The sequence below is a fragment of the Gobius niger genome, assembly GCF_951799975.1.
Source record: "Gobius niger genome assembly, chromosome: 12".
NCBI lineage: Eukaryota > Metazoa > Chordata > Actinopteri > Gobiiformes > Gobiidae > Gobius > Gobius niger.
This window is the reverse complement of record NC_136863.1, coordinates 3,877,152-3,897,717: the sequence shown is the minus strand read 5'-3', so window position 1 is coordinate 3,897,717 and position 20,566 is coordinate 3,877,152. Positions and strand designations below refer to the sequence as shown.

Below are 20,566 nucleotides of genomic sequence, written 5' to 3'. Positions count from 1 at the left end.
AGGTGTTTCGAGTTAATGAGTTGATTCAGATGATTAGGTTAATAGCTTGTTTTGAGAACTTTTTCATGATATGCTATTTTTTTTTAGATAGGAATTTTGGGTTTTCATGAGCTGTATGCCAAAATCATCAGTTTTAAAACAATAAAAAACCTGAAATATTTTAGTTGGTGTGCAATGAATCTAAAATACATGAAAGTTTTTCAATTTTTATCATTACATTATGGAAAAGAATGAACTTTATCACAATATGCTAATTTTTTGAAAAGGACCTGTATTTAAAAACAATATCGTGAAGATTGGGAAGAATTTGTTTCCAAGTTTAAAGTGAATCCAAAAGTGATTGTTTTGACTGCAGTGTTTCTCCTTAACCATAAACCAAGTCGAACCTCACGCAGCGATTTCCCCTCATAGGTCACACATTACTATTACTCCATTTAAAATGTAGTTAATTCTAGGTGTGCACAATGTAAATGTTCTACGGTAGCTTTAAATTCACAGACTCTTTGGAATGTTAAGACGGTGTAAAGTCTTAAAGGTCAGTCCGTGATCCTGTTCCTGCATCACATCCATGTCTTTCTCCCCCATCAGCCGCTCCTCCCCCTCGTCTCTCCTCTCTCCTCCCTGGGGGAAACTCCAGATCAAGCCCAGTCCCGGCAGACCCAGCGCAGGAGCCGCTCTTCAGAGGCGCTGGAGGTCAGGAGGCATCAAAGCTGGAACAAACACAGAAGCCTCAGTCAGCAGAGAGCAGAGAAGCTCATAACGGCGGATCCTCATGTCGTGGAAGAACAACATAATAATATTCATGCTTGATACAGTAACTTGTATATTGTAGCAGGCGAGACGCTGCAGGGGAATAAGGGAAAAGACTTGAACCCTTTTGCTGAACCAGGGTTTCCCATTAATGTATTAGTTCACGGCGGCCCGGCTTTAGGCCCGGGTACCGCTACATGAGTCTAGTATCGGAAAAAAGTTCAGGTACTACTGGTCTAGAAAAATCAAAGCATCGAAAGCAAAATATATATATTTTTAGATCCAAGTTTGATGCTGTTGGTCCAAGGACAGCATTAACCTCTTACCTCCCACCTGAACAGAGCACTTTCTCTCCAGTTTGGTTTTACCCAAATGTAAAGGCTTATTGGAAAAAGTGTAAAAATAAAAAAAATAAAAAAAAATGTGACAAAAAACAATGAAAATGTGACAAAAAATAATAAAAATGTGACAAAAAAATAATGAAAATGTGACAAAAAATAAATAAAAATGTGACAAAAAAATAAATAAAAATGTGACAAAAAAATAAATAAAATGTGACAAAACATAATGAAAATGTGACAAAAAATAATAAAAATGTGACAAAAAAATAAATGAAAATGTGACAAAAAATAAATAAAAATGTGACAAAAAATAAATAAAAATGTGACAAAAAAATAAATAAAATGTGACAAAAAATAATAAAAATGTAACAAAAAAATAAATAAAAATGTGACAAAAAAATAAACAAAAATGTGTCAAACTCTGGCAAATATGAGATGAAAAAGAATGTGAAAAAGTGACAACAACGAGGCAGCAATGCGAGGAAAAAGGCCTGTTTTGTATGTCTTGGCTTTGAGGCGTTACTCTGGCCAATACGCTGTACGCGCCAGGTGAGAACTTGTTAGATTTGGGTAAAGCCGAACTGGAGAAACTGCGCTCGGTTAAGGCGGAGGGTAAGAGGTTAGAGGAATTGAGTTGTTTCTGCTCTTTTTTCCCCCTATTTTTTTTCTTTTTGCCCAGAGACTAGTATTTTCCCAATTTCCCCACATTCTCACAGATTTTTGCCCAATTTTCTTTCAATTTTTTGGCCACAATTTCTCCCAATTTTCCCCTAAATATTCCCAATTTTTCCACACATTGTCCACATTTTATTCTTATTTTTATCCCTATTTTTTCTCGGTTTGGCACTAATATTTTCCCTCTTTCCTCCCCATTTTTTTTGCTGAATTTTTGACCAATTTCTTTCCATATTTTTACACAATTTTCCTAACTTTTCCCCCAAATTATTCCCCAAATTTAACATAGTTCTTGACATTGGAGATGAACCCGATATTGTAAATGATCTTCCACACATTATTGTTTTGTTTTCTGGTTCTAGGACAAATACTTCAGTATAAGCATGGAGACAAAGTTAGTTCAAATATCGGTATCAAATAAAGTAAAAAAAATGGACCCAGCCCTAAACACCAGAGCCACAGATGAAGCTTTACCTAAAATACTAAGATTCTCCTCTACTGTTCCTTAATTGAGAGTGTCATATAACTGTGTGGTTTGGTAAATCTCCGTCTGACTCTCTGAACAAAGCGGTTCACGGTTCTGCCGCTCCAGGAGGCCACTTCTGAAGCTCGACTCTTAAACCGGGCTTTGCAGATGGTTAACGGCGCCTCAGGCCGCGCTGCCGGGGCCGTTTTGGAAAAGCTTCCTTCAGGGAAAAGGTTCTGCTCGATCAAATGTTCCACTGATCGTTTCTCTCCACAAGCTGTGATGACTCTAAACCAGGGGCTGGACGGGGGGCCAAAGATGCAAACCCAGTGTTGGTCGGGGGCCGCAACGGAGGAAGTCAATTATGATTTAGCAGCTTTTCATTGTTTGCTATAATAAACCTTAAAATAGACTGTACATTAACTATCTGCACATGTTTAAGCTTCCACAGGTTTCCAATCGGCCAAACATTTGCTGAGCTTCTAAATTTGAAATGACAGAAATTAGTGTTTTTGGGTTCAGGTAAATTGGTTAAGGCATCAGTGGATGATCTTTCAGGAGTCAGGTCCAGTTTCTGTCTGTGCCTACTTAGAAAGAAATGCAAAATGTAAAACAAATGTCATTTTAATTTAGTGTAAAAAAGGCCCAACCAGGGACTGGAGCTGATACTGAGCACGAGCAAAAAGCTTCAGCTGCAAACTTGTTTTGTTCTGGGTTCATTTTCCATTCTTAGTCTTTGACCTCAGGCCTTTTTGTGACCTGATGGGGCTTATACTTTTTTTTACTGTCAATGTTTAAGTCATTATTTGCAGTATTTTTATACATCCCCTCCTGGAGCCGCCACCTTAACGTGGTGGAGGGGTTTGAGCGCCCGAATGATCCTGGAGTTCTGTTGTCGGGGGCTTCGTGCCCCTGTACGGTCTCCCAGGGCAAACAGGTCCTAGGTGATGGGTCAGACAAAGAGCGGGTCACAAGCCCCTTATGAGAGACCAACCATGAGGCCGTCCTTCTGTGGACCCACCACCTGCAGGGGGCGCCATAAGGAGCTGGTGCAATGTGATTTGGGCAGCTCCAACAGCTGCCCGCATGACCCGGATATGGACAAGTGGAAGAAAATGGATGGATGGATTTTTATACATTTCCATATTCTCTATTTTTAGTTTAACTATGGATCATGTGTTTGCACATGATAATGTTGCTCTGAGAGAAAAGGCTCCTCACTTTACTGCTGTACCTCACTAAGTTTGCAAAGTCATAAAGGTAAAGATGGTAAAGGTGCTTTTTGTCAGGCTGCAGAGCTGTAACTCACTGTATCCAGCACATGTTGAGCTGAAAGACTAAAGTTTCTCCTCAGGTTCTGACGTCTCCACCTGTTTCAGAAGCTCCTCTCTCTCAGTCCACTGCTTTTAGTTTGTTTCTTTGTTGAAAAAAGTTGATTCCTTGTGTTATGTAGTAATGTAAATGTAGTTCTACCGTGTTTAATGCAATTTACCGGTGGGCTGCATACAATATAAATAATAAATCATCTCGGGGCTGCAAGACATGACCTCGAGACGCCTGCTCTAAACAAAGCATCTTCTGGACTCACAGTTGCACTATTAGTTTTTATGTGTATATGTTTGTCCTTTTATATGTCGACTTTGAGCTCCTTGTTGTGTGGTTTTATACGTGGAATGACCTCTGAACTGAAGTCTTTTGCTTCCCTGATCTGCTCTGTGAGGTAAAGCGTGGGAGTTTGTTTCGCTGCACGTGTGCGGATCAGACGCTGCGACTCATCAAACATTGAGGGTAGTGCATTAGGCAGGTCAGCGCGGGGCCACCTACAGGCCAACGTACAGCACTGCTACATTCACTGCACATCAATCCGGACTCCATTAACCTGTCACTGTCCGTACGCGTCCAAACGGGCAGGTAAACATCATCCCTCTCTGCTATATGTGCTCTGAAACGTCTGATCTGTGCCCTCTGCAGCAAAACACAAGCCCCTCCTGCCCCGGGGCTGCTCGGACACGGGATGAACAAAGAGACGTCGGCGCTCTGCAGTTATGCTAATGTGTCTGTGGAGGGAGGTCAGTCTTACCTGTCCCAGAGCTTGGTGTTCCTGCAGCCGTTAGTGCAGCAGCCAGCGGAGATCAGAGCTGCAACACACAGAGATTCACCGTCAATAACACGATCAATAACACGCGATCGATGGAGCTTCTCCGGGAGGCTGTCCCCGAGGAGAGGGTTGGAGAGGGAGAGCTGGGGCTTACAGGTAATGTGCACGAGGAGCCGAATAAGACCTGAATAAGACCTGAATAAGACCTGAATAAGACCTGAGTAAGACCTGAATAAGACCTGAATAAGACCTGAATAAGACCTGAGTAAGACCTGAATAAGACCTGAGTAAGACCTGAATAAGACCTGAGTAAGACCTGAATAAGACCTGAGTAAGACCTGAATAAGACCTGAGTAAGACCTGAATAAGACCTGAGTAAGACCTGAGTAAGACGTGAATAAGACCTGAGTAAGACCTGAGTAAGACCTGAATAAGACCTGAATAAGACCTGAGTAAGACCTGAGTAAGACGTGAATAAGACCTGAGTAAGACCCAAACGAGACGAAAAATACTGTGAGGCCAATGGATCTGAAATGCTGCTATCTATCCAGTTATTGTTGCCTCCAGAAAACAATCGGGCCAGGACTTCTGGGACATGATCTGTCATTGTAATAGTGGAAGCCATGAGCAGAACAATAAACCCTTCCACAAAGACAATATAAGCTACAAAATAAGCGCTCACGACTTAAGTCTTGCTGGAACATTCGTAAAATGCCAAAACAATTAATGAGGTTCCTCTTTTGCGACTGTGACACAAATAAACTTCACAAAACCAAATGATCATACTGTTGATTTAGTTCATTAACCTCTTAACTCCCGCCTGAACTGAGAGGATATTTTTCCTCACGTTATCAGATTTTTTTCCATCATTTTTTTGTTGGGTATTCATTTTTTTGTCCAATTTTTGTCATTTTTTTTGTCAAATTTTTGTCATTTTTTTGGTCATTTTTTGGTCAATTTTTTTTTATCATTTTTTCGTCCATTTTTTGTCCATTTCTTGTGACATTTTTGAGACATTTTTGCCCCTTTTTCATCACTTTTTCATCACTTTTTCGTCATTTTTTTGTCACATTTCCATCATTGTTTTCGTCTCAGTTTTGTTGCTATTTTCACACCTTTTTTCCAGAAGCATTTGGACTGGGGTAAAGCCAAACTGGAGAAAATGTGCTCGGTTCAGGTGGGAGTTAAGGGGTTAATTCATAAAATTCAGTTAGGGAGGTGTGGAGTTAGAATAGAAGTCCCAAAAAGGAAAAAACATTGTAAATCCTTTCAATGGAAACCAGAAACATGACAACTCTTTGCAAACATTAGTCTCCAAATAGAGGTCTGAGGTTCTGTGGGTCCTGGAGGTCTATGGATCGTTATAAACAAGCAAACACTGCACCGTTTCTCTGCACGGCCTGAAAACGGCTTTGAGTAAAACTGATTTCCTCTTGACTTCTCCAGTCCAGGAGTGAAGGGGGCGGGAACTTCCGGAATAAGGAGATTAAAAGGTGCCAGAAAGGTTTGGTGGATGAAATAATAACAGCCTGAACACCAGGAGATTTAGCAGTTTCTAGTGTGGGCCGGGGTGTTGCACTGTGGGCCTGGTCACACATCTGGTCTGACCGGCCCCAAAGTACGTTGGTTCACCGGGAAAACCCCTGGAACTCCCAAAGGCCCCTGGTTCTGGAAATGTATATACAATGGAGCCACCATTTAGTCCTTTGTTCAAGTGTTGGCATCTCTAAGGGCTCAGGCATCGGATCAATAGATAAAAAAGACATCAAGTAAAACACTAAAGTCATCATATAGTTTAGTTTTTAGTTTAAGTGCAGAAGTGCACACATTTATTTGAGCAATTTTACACTCATCTTATCTTCCAAAATTCATACAGTGTGGATGCTTAAAATGGAGTCGGCTGAAGCAATGAGCTTATAAGTGCCGACCCCATGTTCAATTCAATGTACATTTACAAAACATAATCAATTATTTGGTCTAGATCACATTGACTTTTGATGCAAGATTTTTAACGATACAATCATCAGTTTTAAGCTTCACGCAAAATTTGCCATAAAGAGTGTTTAAATACATAACATAGCAGCTTTGTACATTTGTTATTGTTATTGTTACATCGGTATTGGAGCAAAGAAAATCATATTAATCAGGCCCAAGTAGTTTTAAGTTTTAAGGTTGTTAAATGCTGCAATGATTCACATATGAGACTCATATATGAGACTCACTTTGCCGGTCATTTACTTCTCTGCCTAGAACTCTGTCCATTTGCAAACTCTGGCCCTTCAAACTGCGATGTTGATTCCATTACGATGAGTCGACTCTTTTGTTTCCTTTCGAAGTTTTCGTGCCACAAATCCCTCTCACTCGCTCTGGATCCCGGTTTGAAATAATATCTGGCCTTCGCACATGGAACTGAGCGGCTCGCGTGGCTGTTTCTTCTCAGCTTTAGCTAAAATGATCCGGCGTTTCTGTCCCGTGTATTTGCCCCGCTCATAAAGCCGCTGGTGCGCGGCGCCGATAAGACGCCGCCGTGTTTCCATAAGCTGTTTCTGTCACAGAGGCTCTGATGTGAGAGCGATGCTGGAGCGAGGGCAGAGGCAGCTGTGGCCTCGCTCACGTCATCCACGACTCGCCGGACGCAGCATGAGGGACGTGGAGTCCGAGCGAATATAAACGCTCCATCTGCGGTTTCAGACGGTGAAGACATGAAGCCGACGTTCATCCCAAAGGCCTGTCCACACAAGGCACTTTCCTAAACATGGAACTGACCAAAATAAACATGGCGGCTTCGACATGTGTGGATTTATGGCAGACTTTCACGAACGGGACCAGGAGTGATGGAAGTACAGCTCTTCACCGGGAGCCGAGTCTGTGGATCCGTTCATTTTTCAAACAGGGTTGCCAGACGTACGATAACTATCGTATTTGTAGGATCATTCTGACCCCTGTACCATGTACGATCAATAATTTAAAAAGAACATAAATGTAGGATCATTTCAGAGCGCCAGATAAAGTCAGTTAAAAGCATTGTCCTCTTTTCATTGTTAGTGCCGAAGTCCATCTCTGACATGTTAGAGCCGTATGAACCATCGGGCCCTGAGAACCTCAGGGAGGGGTCTCCTGGTGGTTCCAGAGTCAGGACTAAACACGGTGAGGCTGCGTTTCAGTTTCATGCAGCAAAACTCTGAAACAGTCTCATGAGGATGTGAGACAGGCCTCAACTCTGACCATGTTTATATCCAGGCTGAAAACTGTTCTTTTTGCCTGTGAATATGACTGACAGTATTTTATCTGAACTCTTGCCTATTATTGTAATTGATTACTTTTATGTTGATGTTTTATTGATTTGATCCGTTCTCTTCAACTGTGAAGCACTTTTGAATTGCCTTGTGTATGAATTGTGCTCTACAAATAAACCTGCCTTGCCTTCAGCAGAGCTTTGCTTTCACTCTGATCTGGAGTCAGACTGAGCGCCCGTATTCATGTAGGTGTAATATCTGCTGTCAGAAGGAGAGACTGACCCTGGATCAGTTTTACAGTTCCACTATTATCCTCCAGCCTCGGCTGCAGCTGTGGGATTTGATAATAATAGTAATTTACTCGCTTCTTTATTACGGCTTAGCTAATTATTTTCCTCATTCTAACGCCTCATGTGATTCATGTAAATCTGTAATTTACTGATTCTGTGTCTTTAAAGTGTCTTTGACCCAGAGACGCTCCCGCTCTGTTGTATATCTCAAAAAGACTTTAGTTCAATCAAAATCTTTACAAAACACCACATGCTGGGTGTGAGTTAATCATTTTGTTTTGGACGAATAGAGGATTAGGGATTAGAATTCATGAGACTCGTCTGAAGGTTTCAGAATCATGACACTTCCTGACCTGTCATGACCAGGTTTTACTGGATTTACAAACACCAGCGTTGGAGCAAACTTCATCTGGTCTTTTCAGGAGAAACTGCACTGACTCCGACGTCTCCACGGGAGCTGTCAGCGAGAGACACGGAGCGGAGCATGATGGGTAACAGGAAGTGCCCCTGGCATCTGGCCAAGCGTGACACGGATCTGGCAGATTGGCACGAGGAGCGAGACCTGGAGGAGCGTCGGCGAGTCCACAGAGTCACACGAGGGAGATGGAATATTCCGTCTGAGGAACGCTGTCTTTGATGGAGGACGGCTGTGTTCAAGAAACAGCAGAAGAAAATACAGGCTTCACTTTGGATACTTTTATATTTAGACTAAACCTGTCAGTCTGAGTTGCAGATAAAGTTTCAGTAACTGAGTTTGCATTGTAACATTGTAAAAAAGCCAAGGCCGCCTTGAAAACCTTATGCTTTGTCATTTCTGTATATGTAAATTATATTTGTATTATAGCGTCATCTCGGGGACCCTTCAGGACACGTGGATGTAAAATATGTCAATATTTGTGAATGAATGGGGAGGGAAAGCGATGTTGTAGCTACTTCCTGTATCATAAAGTAAGCATCGTACAGAGTAAGATTGATCTTTTTTATACTCTGACATGAAAACTAAGAAGTTAAGGGAGAAAACTCGCTGTAAACCTCCACACATTTTCCTTTTTCTTTGAGAACTGCTTTGCACTTCTGGCATTTTCTGATTGAGCTTCACGATGTCGTCACAGAAACGGTTCTGACTTCACAGACGTTAAACCCTTTCAGGAACGACGAAGCTCACTGTGGCAGAATGTACTGAGCAGGATATAGAGTGTTTCCAAACTTACTCTACGTTGGAAATGACATGTTACACCAACAATCTGTTTGTTTGTTTGTTTGTAAAGTAATAATTGAAGTTTAAATAAAGCCTCGGCTCTTCTCTTCAAACGGTCTCTTCTCTTCAAACGGTCCACGTCAAAGAACTTCGTCTCCGTCACTGGGCTTTTGTAAACGAAGCCTGACCTCATTATTCCTCTGTCCTCGTGGTGTGTAAAGAGTCCATCAGCCTGAATGAAAGACACAAAGAGCCAGGTGCTGCTTAAGGCTAATGTATTATAATGAATGCACGTGTCCTGGTACTGCGATTCATATTCTCAAAGCTTTAGCTCGTGCTCTGATGCTGCTGACCGCCTGGTGTCGCTGACCGCCTGATGTCGCTGACCGCCTGGTGTCGCTGACCGCCTGATGTCGCTGACCGCCTGTGTCACTGACCGCCTGTGTCGCTGACCGCCTGATGCCGCTGACCGCCTGTGTCACTGACCGCCTGATACCGCTGACCGCCTGACTCTTTTTAGGGCGATACCGGTGCGACATCCTCCAGGTCGAGGATAAATGGGGGGTTGCAATGTGCCGTGGAGGAATATTTACAATATGTAGCGACACTAAAACTATCGAGGCTAAAGCACCGGCCTCATGGAAGATCGGAAAATCCCTGGAGCTGCTTTAAGGCGACACTGCAGGTGGGAGAAAAATAAATGTAGAGACATCAATTTGAAACTTTTGCTGAACATTACTGAAAAAAATGAATTGCAATATTTCTGTTTCATATAAAAATAAGGCCTGATAATGGGCAAAATTGACTACATTTTCAGCAACGACATCTAAAGAGTGGACCCAGATTAAAAAGCATGGTTTTATTTTATTGACATATTTGTAACAAAGACTTTTTCAGAGGGGATTTTGGATCTTGTGAAAAAGTGAAAAAATCTGTAAAAACTCAAATTTCGTCTTGTTTTTTTCTGGTTCAAATCTGAATAAAGGAGGCTTGGAATTATATAAAAAAAAATGAAATTGAAACACTACTATATGGGCTCATCCGTTGCATGTGTGGAGGAAAAACCTTTCTTCATGCTTCCATATACAGTAGACTTCGGGAAATTCCACAGTTACCATGGAGATCCGCCATCTTTGCAGCTGTTAGCATCCATTTCCATTGACTAACATTAACCATTAGCTGCTGAGTTACTGCTGGTAAAAACATCTAACACACTGTGGTGTCCAAATGTTTTAATGTGAACGATAACTCCAGTATTTTAACTTTTAAAATCTCCATTGGTTTATAATTGCTGCTAATCCCATAATGCTTAGCGATATGACGTCACATTCCCGAACTCCCAGAAGGAAAAACTCCACATTTGGGTGATGGCGTCATCGTGAGTACCCTTAAGCACACGCGGATGTGAAATCTATCAATATTTGTGAATGAAAACCCGCGGGAAAGACGGCGGAGCTGCCACCTCCGGGATGTCTCCACCTCCCTCCCGGACTAAACATCATAAAATAATCATCGTACGGGGTAAAGTTTAGTCATTTTTATACTTTGACATGAAAACTAAGATGGAAAAGGAGGAAACTAGCTACGAATCTCCACAAATCGACCACTGTGTGATAATTCATTTTTGTTTATTGATTGCTTCTCTCTGTCAAGGCACTATTGAGGAAACAGCTCCACCTGGTGGCCGTGTATTAAGCCCTTTGTGGCTTCTTTATTCAGTAAATATTCAGGTATTAAAGAGGGGGTATTATGCTTTTTTCAATCACATAGCACCAGTCTATATCACACTACAATGATGACCAAACCTTCTGTTGGTCTGTAAATGCAGTAAATTAGAATAACTGCCTTGTATAAAATTGCTCTCTCAAAATGGCTGTAGTGAATGTCTTGAAATAGGCCTCTGTCTCTTTAAGAACCTCTGACTCTTTCCGACACGCCCCCTCCACACGCTGTCTGTGGCATCAGTGGGGAGGGGGTTCTGCTGAGGAGCAGTGGTTGGTTACTCGGCTGGTGACGAAAGCTCGGAGGCGTCTCCAGGAGGTGGGGGCGTTCCTAGGAGGACTCAGTCAAACCTATCCCTAAAATGGCCGCCATCAGAGTTTTTACAGATTACTCAAAAATACGTGAATGTGCCAAGGCAACACTTCAGGCATGTTTTTAATGAGGGAGTGACATAATAACATGATGTAAAGCTTGAAAAAGACGATTTTGCATAATACCCCCTTTAAACATGCTCAGCGTTTGGCCTAATTAATGATTCTCTGTGTCTTAAAGCAGTACTAAGTAACGTGTTTACCTTAATAAATCCTTCCCGTAGTCCCTGTGGGGGAAATACAAGTGTTTATGGGATGATTGGAGGGTCTTTCATCTCCCTCTGGTGTCTCTGGCCAGAAAACCATGTTTGCAACTTGACTGCCACCGGACCGGAGTCACCAATACACACTAATGGAATCACTAAGAAGAAGCTAGCATGGGAACGGGCAAAGCTAACCGCGGGCTAGTGTCACTTTAACCTCTTAACTCCCGCCTGAACCGAGAGGATCTTTTTCCTCGCGTCATCAATTTTTTTTTTCATCATTTTTTTGTTGGGTATTCAACTCATTTTTGTAATTTTTTGTAATTTTTTTGTAATTTTTTTGTAATTTTTTGTCACATTTTTTGTCACATTTTTTGGTAATTTTTTTCGTCAATTTTTTGTCCATTTTTTGTAAATTTTTTTGTAATTTTTTTGTAATTTTTTGTCACATTTTTGTCATTTTTTCATATTTTTTTTATCATATTTTTGTCACTTGTTTTGTCATTTTTTGTCAAATTTTTGTGATTTTTTTTGTCAAATTTTTATCACATTTTTGTAGATAGATTCACATGAGACTCACATGAGACTCACAGTTTTGTTGCTATTTTCACAGCTTTTTTCTAGAAGCTTTTGGACTGGGGTAAAGCCAAACTGAAGAGAAAATGTGCTTGGTTCAGGTGGGAGTTAAGGGGTTAAACAGTATTTACAGCCAAGTTTGAGTGAAAAAAATATTTCCATTGTATAATTGGATGTACAATATCCCTCTGTCCCTTTGTCTTTTCTGTCAGCGTAGTATTTACTCTCCAAGACAATTAATAAGTCAAAAAAATCGCAACTTGCTACGACACCTGCAGTTGCGCTTATGGCCTCTAGGGGCAAGACTTACTTAGTGCTGCTTTAAAACGCATTTTAACAAAAGCAATAGCAGCAGTAGATGAGCTGCTGAAGGAACAGTGGGTATTTAGCTCAAACAATCTACAAAACTACGAGAGCTGCTGTTTTCCCCATTTTTTCCCATTTCCCCCCAAAAAATGTAACGATACCCAGCCCTAGTGAGGCCTGTCATTGTCTCACACCAATATTTCGCCTTTAGATTTGGTTACAGCACACATTCACTGCTCACATCAGCTTCTCGAGACACTATAAGACGTTACTTTCTCCCATGAAGCCCTGAAGGTCGTTGGCCACGCCTCCTCCCGCTGCATTTCCTCGGTCTTGGAGCCGTGAGTAAAGTGAATGTTGCCTGGAAACCGAGGAGCGGCTGCAGCAGATGCTCTCGCCTCATTCTCACCTCCGCTCCACACGTTTGCACCAACGCCTCCGACTAAATACATTACACATATGGATTAACATGGAGGAGCTAAATTTAGGGCTACAGGCGTCTGGAGCCTGAACATGGGGAAAGGAGTTTATCGCCGGGGTTTGCCTCTATCAGGACGGGGGTCTATGTGGGAAACATTGTGCTGCAGTTACATGATGGAAGGGCGAGTCTGACGAGGACAGGATTCCCCAAACCCTTATAAACCCGGGGTAATCAACGGGGGGGGTCAGTCGTCGACCTGCGTGGGCCTTCTCCATCAGAGCATTGGACTGACCCAAAGTAATCCACGGATTCGGTTCCTCAAGTATACGGTGAACTTCAGGTGTGGGTGGGCCGGGTCAGAAAGAGCACATCTTTTTTTGCCCTTACATTGTTGGCTTACAATAAAAAAGTGCATTCTTATCCATAAATATCCCTCACAGTAGGCGATGTTTTACTGAATGTCCAGTTTAACTCAAATCAGAGAGCTCCCCACTGCCAGAGATTTCATCAAGACCCACAGAAAATGTAGTTCTAGGTCTATCTCAACACCAAACCCACCAAAAGAAAGATTAGATTCTCTTCTGTCATCCAAAGAAAAAGTCTGTTCTTTAGTAATCGTCTGCAACCACCCAAAATGCTGGTTTCTGATAATAAAAAAGCAGAGAAAACAAGCTTTTTTGTAATCAAGCAGAACTGTGACTTTGACGCTAATATTTTTTTGCTTTAGAGACTCCTCAAACATCTCAACAGTGGTTTCCATCTATAGCTTGGTAGCTTCTAACTTCACCCCAGTTTGGAGCTATACCTTTGCTGGGAGAGGCTAAATGCTAACATTTGACTGAGCGCACGCACAAAGACCACATAACAGTAGGTACGCATCAATTCGTCTAAGGTAAGGTAAGAACATGTCTCAGTATGAAAAAACTTTGGCCTGTTCCTTTAATATCGATCCATCCACCCATCCATCCATCCATCCATCCATCCATCCATCCATCCATCCATCCATCCATCCATCCATCCATCCATCCATCCATCTTCTTCCACTTTTCTGTTGCCGGGTCGTGGGGGCAGCTGTTGGAGTTGCCCAAATCACATTGCACCAGCGCCTATGGCTCCTCCTGCAGGTGGTGGGTCCACAGAAGGACGGCCTCATGGTTCTAACCGGGCCTGTTGGTCTCTCATGAGGGGCTTCTGAACCGCTCTTTGTCTGACCCGTCACCTAGGACCTGTTTGCCCTGGGAGACCCTACCAAAGGCACGAAGCCCCCGACAACAGAGCTCCAGGATGAATGCTCAAGTGCTCAAACCCCTCCACCAGTGTTCCTTTAATATAAATGACATAAAGAGATACCAGTAAATTCACTGTTAGAAGCCCAGTTAACCTGCCTGAACTGAGAGCATTTTCTCCAGGTCAGCTTTACCCAAATCCTGTAGGCCAGTGTAACACCTCATCTGAAAGCTAAGATTTACAAAACTCATCTAAATGGATCTTTTTCCTCACGTCATCAGATTTTTCTTTCCATCATTTTTTGGGGTATTCAACTCATTTTTTTTTCTTCATTTTTTTTCCACATTTTTTGTCAAATTTTTGTGACATTTTTGTTAAAGTTTTCTCAATTTTTTCTAACTTTTTTGTCACTTTTTCGTCAATTTTTTCATTTTTTGGTCTTTTTTTTTTTCTTTTTTGTGACATTTTTGTGACATTTGTCATTTTTTTGTCAAATGTTTGTCATTTTTATCATTTTTTGTCACATTTTTGTTAAAGTTTTCTCAATTTTTTCTAACTTTTTTGTCACTTTTTCGTAAATTTTTTCTAACTTTTTTTGTACATTTTGTGTCCCTTTTTTGCCAAATTTTTGTCAATTTTTGTCATTTTTTGTACATTTTTTGTCACTTTTTCGTCAATTTTTTCTCACTTTTTTCACATTTCCATCATTGTTTTCGTCTCAGTTTTGTTGCTATTTTCACACACAAGCTTTTGGACTGGGGTAAAGCCAAACTGGAGAAAATGTGCTCGGTTCAGGTGGGAGTTAAGGGGTTAATCCAAAAATCCGCATGGTCCAAATGCAGCGATCGATAGTTTTCCTTCCTGTTCATCTGCAAACCTAGCCTGGCTAACACCAGACTAAAATCACAAGTGATATTTAGTCTGGGGACCACCAATTCATTTTCTCGTAGGAGAGGTGTGGTTTACGATCGTCCATAGTCGTTTATTGGGCGATACGAAAAAAAAAAAAAAAAGTCTCATGCGTCTGCACGTAGCCATGGCCAATCGTATCATCGTATGAGATGACGTATGACGCACCCGCTGTAAACTTTTGAGCTAAATTATTTAGAACAAGGTCTAAAGCTTGATCAAAAAATACCATCGTGTCTGCTGCTGTCATGTTGGATCCGTAAATAAACTTTTTTTTTAATTATCCGTAAATAAACTACAAGCTTCCATATATCGAATAGCGCGTCATCGTCTTGCCGTCCCTCCTCGCTCTGTGATTGGTTCCCAAATCCACCGGAGATTTGGCCATGGTCCCCAGGCTGTTGTGCAGTTCGAAATAATTCGAGCGCACACAGCAGCATGGTGTTAGCCAGGTTACTGCAAACCTTTAATCGCAGCTCCCTGTCGCTGCACTACACATGAACAGCTCGTGTTTTTATTCGTTAGCTGGCATCACGGTTGTCCAGCCTCACAGCGGTGCGGACATGAGAAAGTGCAGAGCGCGTGAGTACACAGAGACACGGGGACCTTGAGGTAAAGCACAGAGTTTTCCCTGAGGGGCAGAAAACCCGGAGCTGCGGCAGTGCCCTCTACAACGCGAGCGGAGAGGCAGGAAAACTGTCGACAGCAGCTGCTTCTCAACTGGTGGCTCGGGACCAAATCGTTTTCGGGTCACGGGACCATTTTCAGCTTCGGGAGCCTCTTCCTGGAAACTTCTCTTTCAATATTTATCTCCTGAAAAAGTGCAAAGCGGTCGCCTGTTAACCCCTTAACTCCCACACATTTTCTCCAGTTTGGCTTTACCCCAATCCAAAAGCTTCTGGAAAAAAGGTGTGAAAATAGCAACAAAGCTGAGATGAAAACAATGATGGAAATGTGAAAAAAGTGAGAAAAAATGGACGAAAAAGTGACAAAAATTGACAAAAAAAGTGAGAAAAAATGTACAAAAAATGGACAAAAAAAGGACAAAAATGGACAAAAATGTGACAAAAAAAGTTAGAAAAAATGTATAAAAATGGACAAAAAATTGACAAAAAATTGACCAAAAAGTTAGAAAAAATGGACGAAAAAGTGACAAAAAAGTGACAAAAAATGTACAAAAAAATGACAAAAATTTACAAAAATTTGACAAAAAAAGTGACAAAAAATGGACAAAAAAGTGACAAAAAATGTACAAAAATGTGACAAAAAAAGGTAGAAAAAATGGATGAAAAAGTGACAAAAAAGTGAGAAAAAATTGACAAAAAAGTGAGAAAAAATTGACAAAAAAGTGATAAGAATTTGACAAAAAAGATGCTAATAATTTGACGAAAAAGTCACAAAAATTAGACAAAAATGAGACGACTGCCCAACGAAAAAAAGTGATGAAAAAAAATCTGATGACATGAGGAAAAAGATCAATTTAGTTTTGTAGGTCTTTGCTTTCAAATGAGGTGTTGCCTACAGGCCTACAGGATTTGGGTAAAGCTGAACTGGAGAAAATGCTCTCGGTTCAGGCGGGAGTTAAGAGGTTAAACTGACTGGAGCTGAGTGAGGGGTTTCAGCTTTTTAGGCCGATTCAAAGCCTCAATACGAGAAGAAATCATGTAAAGTTTTCCCGATTTCTCAGTTACATATACACACTGTATCCCAAAACCGGATCAAGTGGGAGAATAGAATTTGATTGTAGAGGTAGAAATTCATGTCTGGCTCACCGACGCATAAAGACACAAGACTAGGGACAATACAAAACATGTCCAGTAGAGAAAATACATAAGAAAAAGAAAAAAGTACTACAGTTCATTTCTGTGGCGATTGTGTTCAGGTCGCTGCTTCGTTCAGAATTCAAACAGCACAGGGACAAAAGACTTCTTAAAGGAACAGGCCACTTTTTTCCCTACAGAGATATGTTCTTACCTGAGCTTAGACGAGTTGATCCGTACCTGTCTGGTCTTTGCTCGTGGAAGAGCTTGGCAGCTTCCAACGTCACCCCCGTTTGGAGCTAAAGGAATATACTGGGAGAGGCCAAATGCTAACAACATCTTTGGTCGTTTTGAGTGACTGAGGAAACGCACAAAGACCAGACAGGTACGTATCAACTCGTCTAAGCTCAGGCTAGAACATGTATGTAAAAATGGTGGCCTGTTCCTTTAACCTCTTGACTCCCACCTGAACGGATCACATTTTCTCCAGTTTGGCGTTGCCCTGATCAAAAAGCTTCTCGGGAAAAAAAGCACCAAAACAGCCACAAAGAAATGAGAAGAAAACAAGGACACTAAAAAATGACAAAAACTGAACAAAAATGTGACAAAAAGTGACAAACATGTGACAAAAACTCAACAAAATGTGACAGAAAAAACAAAACATTAAAAAGGTGACACAACACAGCAACAACGCGAGGAAAAAGATCAGTTTTGCGGGTCTTAGCTTTCAAATGAGGTGTTACACAGGCCTATAGCCGAAGAGGACAGCATGCATTTGGTTTAGGCGGGTGGGAAGAGGTTATTAAACACAGCTTTTTTAGCCAGTGGAACTCTGTATCGCCTCCTCGAATTCAGAAGCTCAAACTGTCCTTCAAAGGTCTCTGAGGTCTCCACACAATCTCAGAAGGTACAGTCGCTGAGAGCACTTTTTGAACACCTCCTCAGCGTTGCTTTGGAAGTTTATCCGGGCGTCTAAGATTGTGCCGAGGTGCTTGAAAGTGCTCACTATCTCCACACTCTGACTGTTGAGTGACACATGATGTAAATTTGACTGCTGTTGCACCAGTTTTGTAAGATAAGATAAGATAAGATAAGATAAGATAAGATAAGATAAGATAAGATAAGATAAGATAAGATAAGATAAGATAAGATAAGATAAGATAAGATAAGATAAGATAAGATAAGATAAGATAGGATAAGATGGCCTTTATTGATCTCACAATGGAGAAATGTACTATTTGTGGGGCCTTTGTGTGGTCTAAGTAGGGGTCGGCCCATTAGTCCGACGTCTCATTATTCCGAAAAAGTCCCATTGAGAAAGGACTAAAAAATAAAGTTTGGTTCAGGCAAGTCCACTGACCTTAAGGTTAGGTGCAGCGGTTGTATATGGCTCTAATCCACAACACAACTGGGTCAGAGATGTGGGACTAATGGCACAATGGTACATTTTCCGAACCCCTGACCTTTCGCTCTACCAAGTACGCCACAGTCAACACTTTCGTAAATATATTCCATGGAAGAAGGAGCACAGATTCCCAACGTTCCTAATGTATATAAGAACATCCCATTTCATCACAAGGATGAGTTTATAAAGTTTCATAAGAGTCACTTTGAGCCGGGGCACAGCACAGCAGTCCTTGTATTTGAAGAGTTTCGTGGTGCTAGGCTAGTGCTAGGCTAGTGCATGTCTATGGTAACTAGTAGCCTGCATTAAAAACAGTCTGACCAGAGCACAGTGCACCTGAGGCAAATCACTTATAACACCAGACTAACCATATACCCGACTGAATAATGTTTGAAATATAACCATTTTGCTTTTAAAAGAACTTATTTCTGAGCAGCATCAGCTTCCTGGTTGTAGCTACACAGCGGCGGAGTGATCTGCTCGATTACCGGATCTACAGTTTGTTTACCTGCAGCCGCATTGCTACACGTGGAATTTACAAAGGAGCTTCTACAAATCAGATATGGTAACGTTTGGAGGACGAGCCCATGATTTTGAAAAGGTTTTAAATGCAGGCTACTAGTTACCATAGACATGGACTAGCCTAGCACTAGCCTAGCACCACTAAACTCTTCAAATACAAGGACTGCATGAATTTCAAAAAACCCTTTAACAAGGTTTTTCGTTCCAACAACATCTCCCCTTTAGCTCCTACAGACTCCAAACTTTGCAGGCCTGGACCTTTTAGAAACAGGAGACGTTTCAAATTGCTTTCTCCAAATGTAATAGTTTCTCCTGCAGCGTCTCTAATAAAGATCGCGATCCTCTCTCTGCACAGTCACCTTCCTCGCTCTGACTCACCCTCCTACGTGCCGCCTGTCCTTTTGTACCTCTGCAGGAGCCAAACCAAGCGCCGACATCACAGCTGGGAACAAAGAGCGAAACTTTGTGCTCACGTCACGCCACACAAGGACACGGACTCCGTCACAGAAAGAAAAACAGGCTCCACTTCAGTCCCTGTGTGGGAAACTGTGGACGGCCCCACCTGATTACACTACATTAAAGATACACAAACTACTGGTCAAATATTACTCCAATAACAGTGTTACTCAGGTGTAAATATTGGCTGCAGAGAAAACTTAAGGTGAGAAGGGAAAACAAATTAATGTAGAGATATCATTTTGAAACTTTTGCTGAACCTGGGGGTAACCCTTGACTTTCACCTCCACATATGAAACCTCACAAAGAAGTTAAAGGGGGGGTGTTATGCAAAATCGACTTTTTCAAGCTTTACATCATGTTATTATGTCATTCCCTCATTAAAAACATGCCTGAAGTGTTGCCTTGGCACATTCACATATTTTTGAGTAATCTGTAAAAACTCTGATGGCGGCCATTTTAGGGATCGGTTTGCCTGAGTCCTCCTAGGAACGCCCCCACCTCCTGGAGACGCCTCCGAGCTTTCGTCACCAGCCGAGTAACCAACCACTGCTCCTCAGCAGAACCCCCTCCCCACTGATGCCACAGACAGCGTGTGGAGGGGGCATGTTGGAAAGGGTCAGAGGTTCTTAAAGAGACAGAGGCCTATTTCAAGACATTCACTACAGCCATTTTGAGAGAGACATTTTATACAAGGCAGTTATTCTAATTTACTGCATTTACAGACCAACAGAAGGTTGGTCATCATTGTAGTGTGATATAGACTGGTGCTATGTGATTGATAAAAGCATAATACCCCCTCTTTAAACCAAAAACTGTATATGGTAAGATCTGAGCATGTTCGTCGTCTCCAGGACATACTTGCATGCCATCATACTTTCCACCTTGTCCTACTGTCTCCCAGTTTAAGGAGATGACTAAGGAAATACTAGAACTTGTGACTCTACAGCAGAGCATTCAAGATCCCTGGTTGGACCGACCATGGTGTGCTCTCTGATGCCTCGACTGTCCAGAACTCTGCCCTGAGCCGTGGGATTAAGCTCGACTTCCATCCATCCATCCATCCATCCATCCATCCATTTTCTTCCGCTTTATCCGGGGCCGGGTCGCGGGGGCAGCAGTCTCAGCAGAGATGGCAAAACTTCCCGATCCACACACACCTCCTCCAGCTGTTCTGACCCCGAGGCGACACCAGGCCAGCTCGGAGACACAGTCCCACCAGCGTGTCCTGGGTCCACGAGGCCTTGTCCCACTAGGACATGCCTGGAACACCTCCCGCGGGAGGCGACCAGGAGGCATCCGAAACAGATGCCCGAGCCACCTCAGCTGCTCCTTTTGACGTGAAGGAGCAGCGAATCTACTCCGAGCTCCTCCCGGGTAACTGAGCTCCTCACCCGATCTCGGAGGGTGCGCCCAGCCACCCTGCGAAGGAAACTCATTTCGGCCGCTTGTATTCGAGATCTTGTGCTTTCCGTCATTACCCAAATCTCATGACCATAGGTGAGGGTGGGAACGTAGATCGATCGGTAAATCGAGAGCTTTGCCCACCGACTAAGCTCGACTTCCATCTGCTCAACAACTGCCCATCGGCCTCACTGTCTGCTCTGGTCCCAAGACCTGAGATCTGAGACCAG

The 20,566-nt window shown here is 42.2% G+C and overlaps 1 protein-coding gene across 1 annotated transcript in view; it reads right to left on the bottom strand.

The window, feature by feature from the left end:
• Window positions 1-479: 479 nt before the first annotated feature.
• The window catches only part of LOC306971002 (uncharacterized protein), a 50,581-nt gene continuing 30,494 nt past the window's right edge, over window positions 480-20,566 (bottom strand). Inside the window, exons 3-4 of the mRNA XM_079567127.1 lie at window positions 4,313-4,370; window positions 480-710 (exon numbers count right to left, since the gene is read on the bottom strand). Coding sequence (XP_079423253.1) covers window positions 695-710; window positions 4,313-4,370 — 74 coding nt within the window. The 3' untranslated portion in view covers window positions 480-694. The remainder of the gene's footprint in view (window positions 711-4,312; window positions 4,371-20,566) is intronic.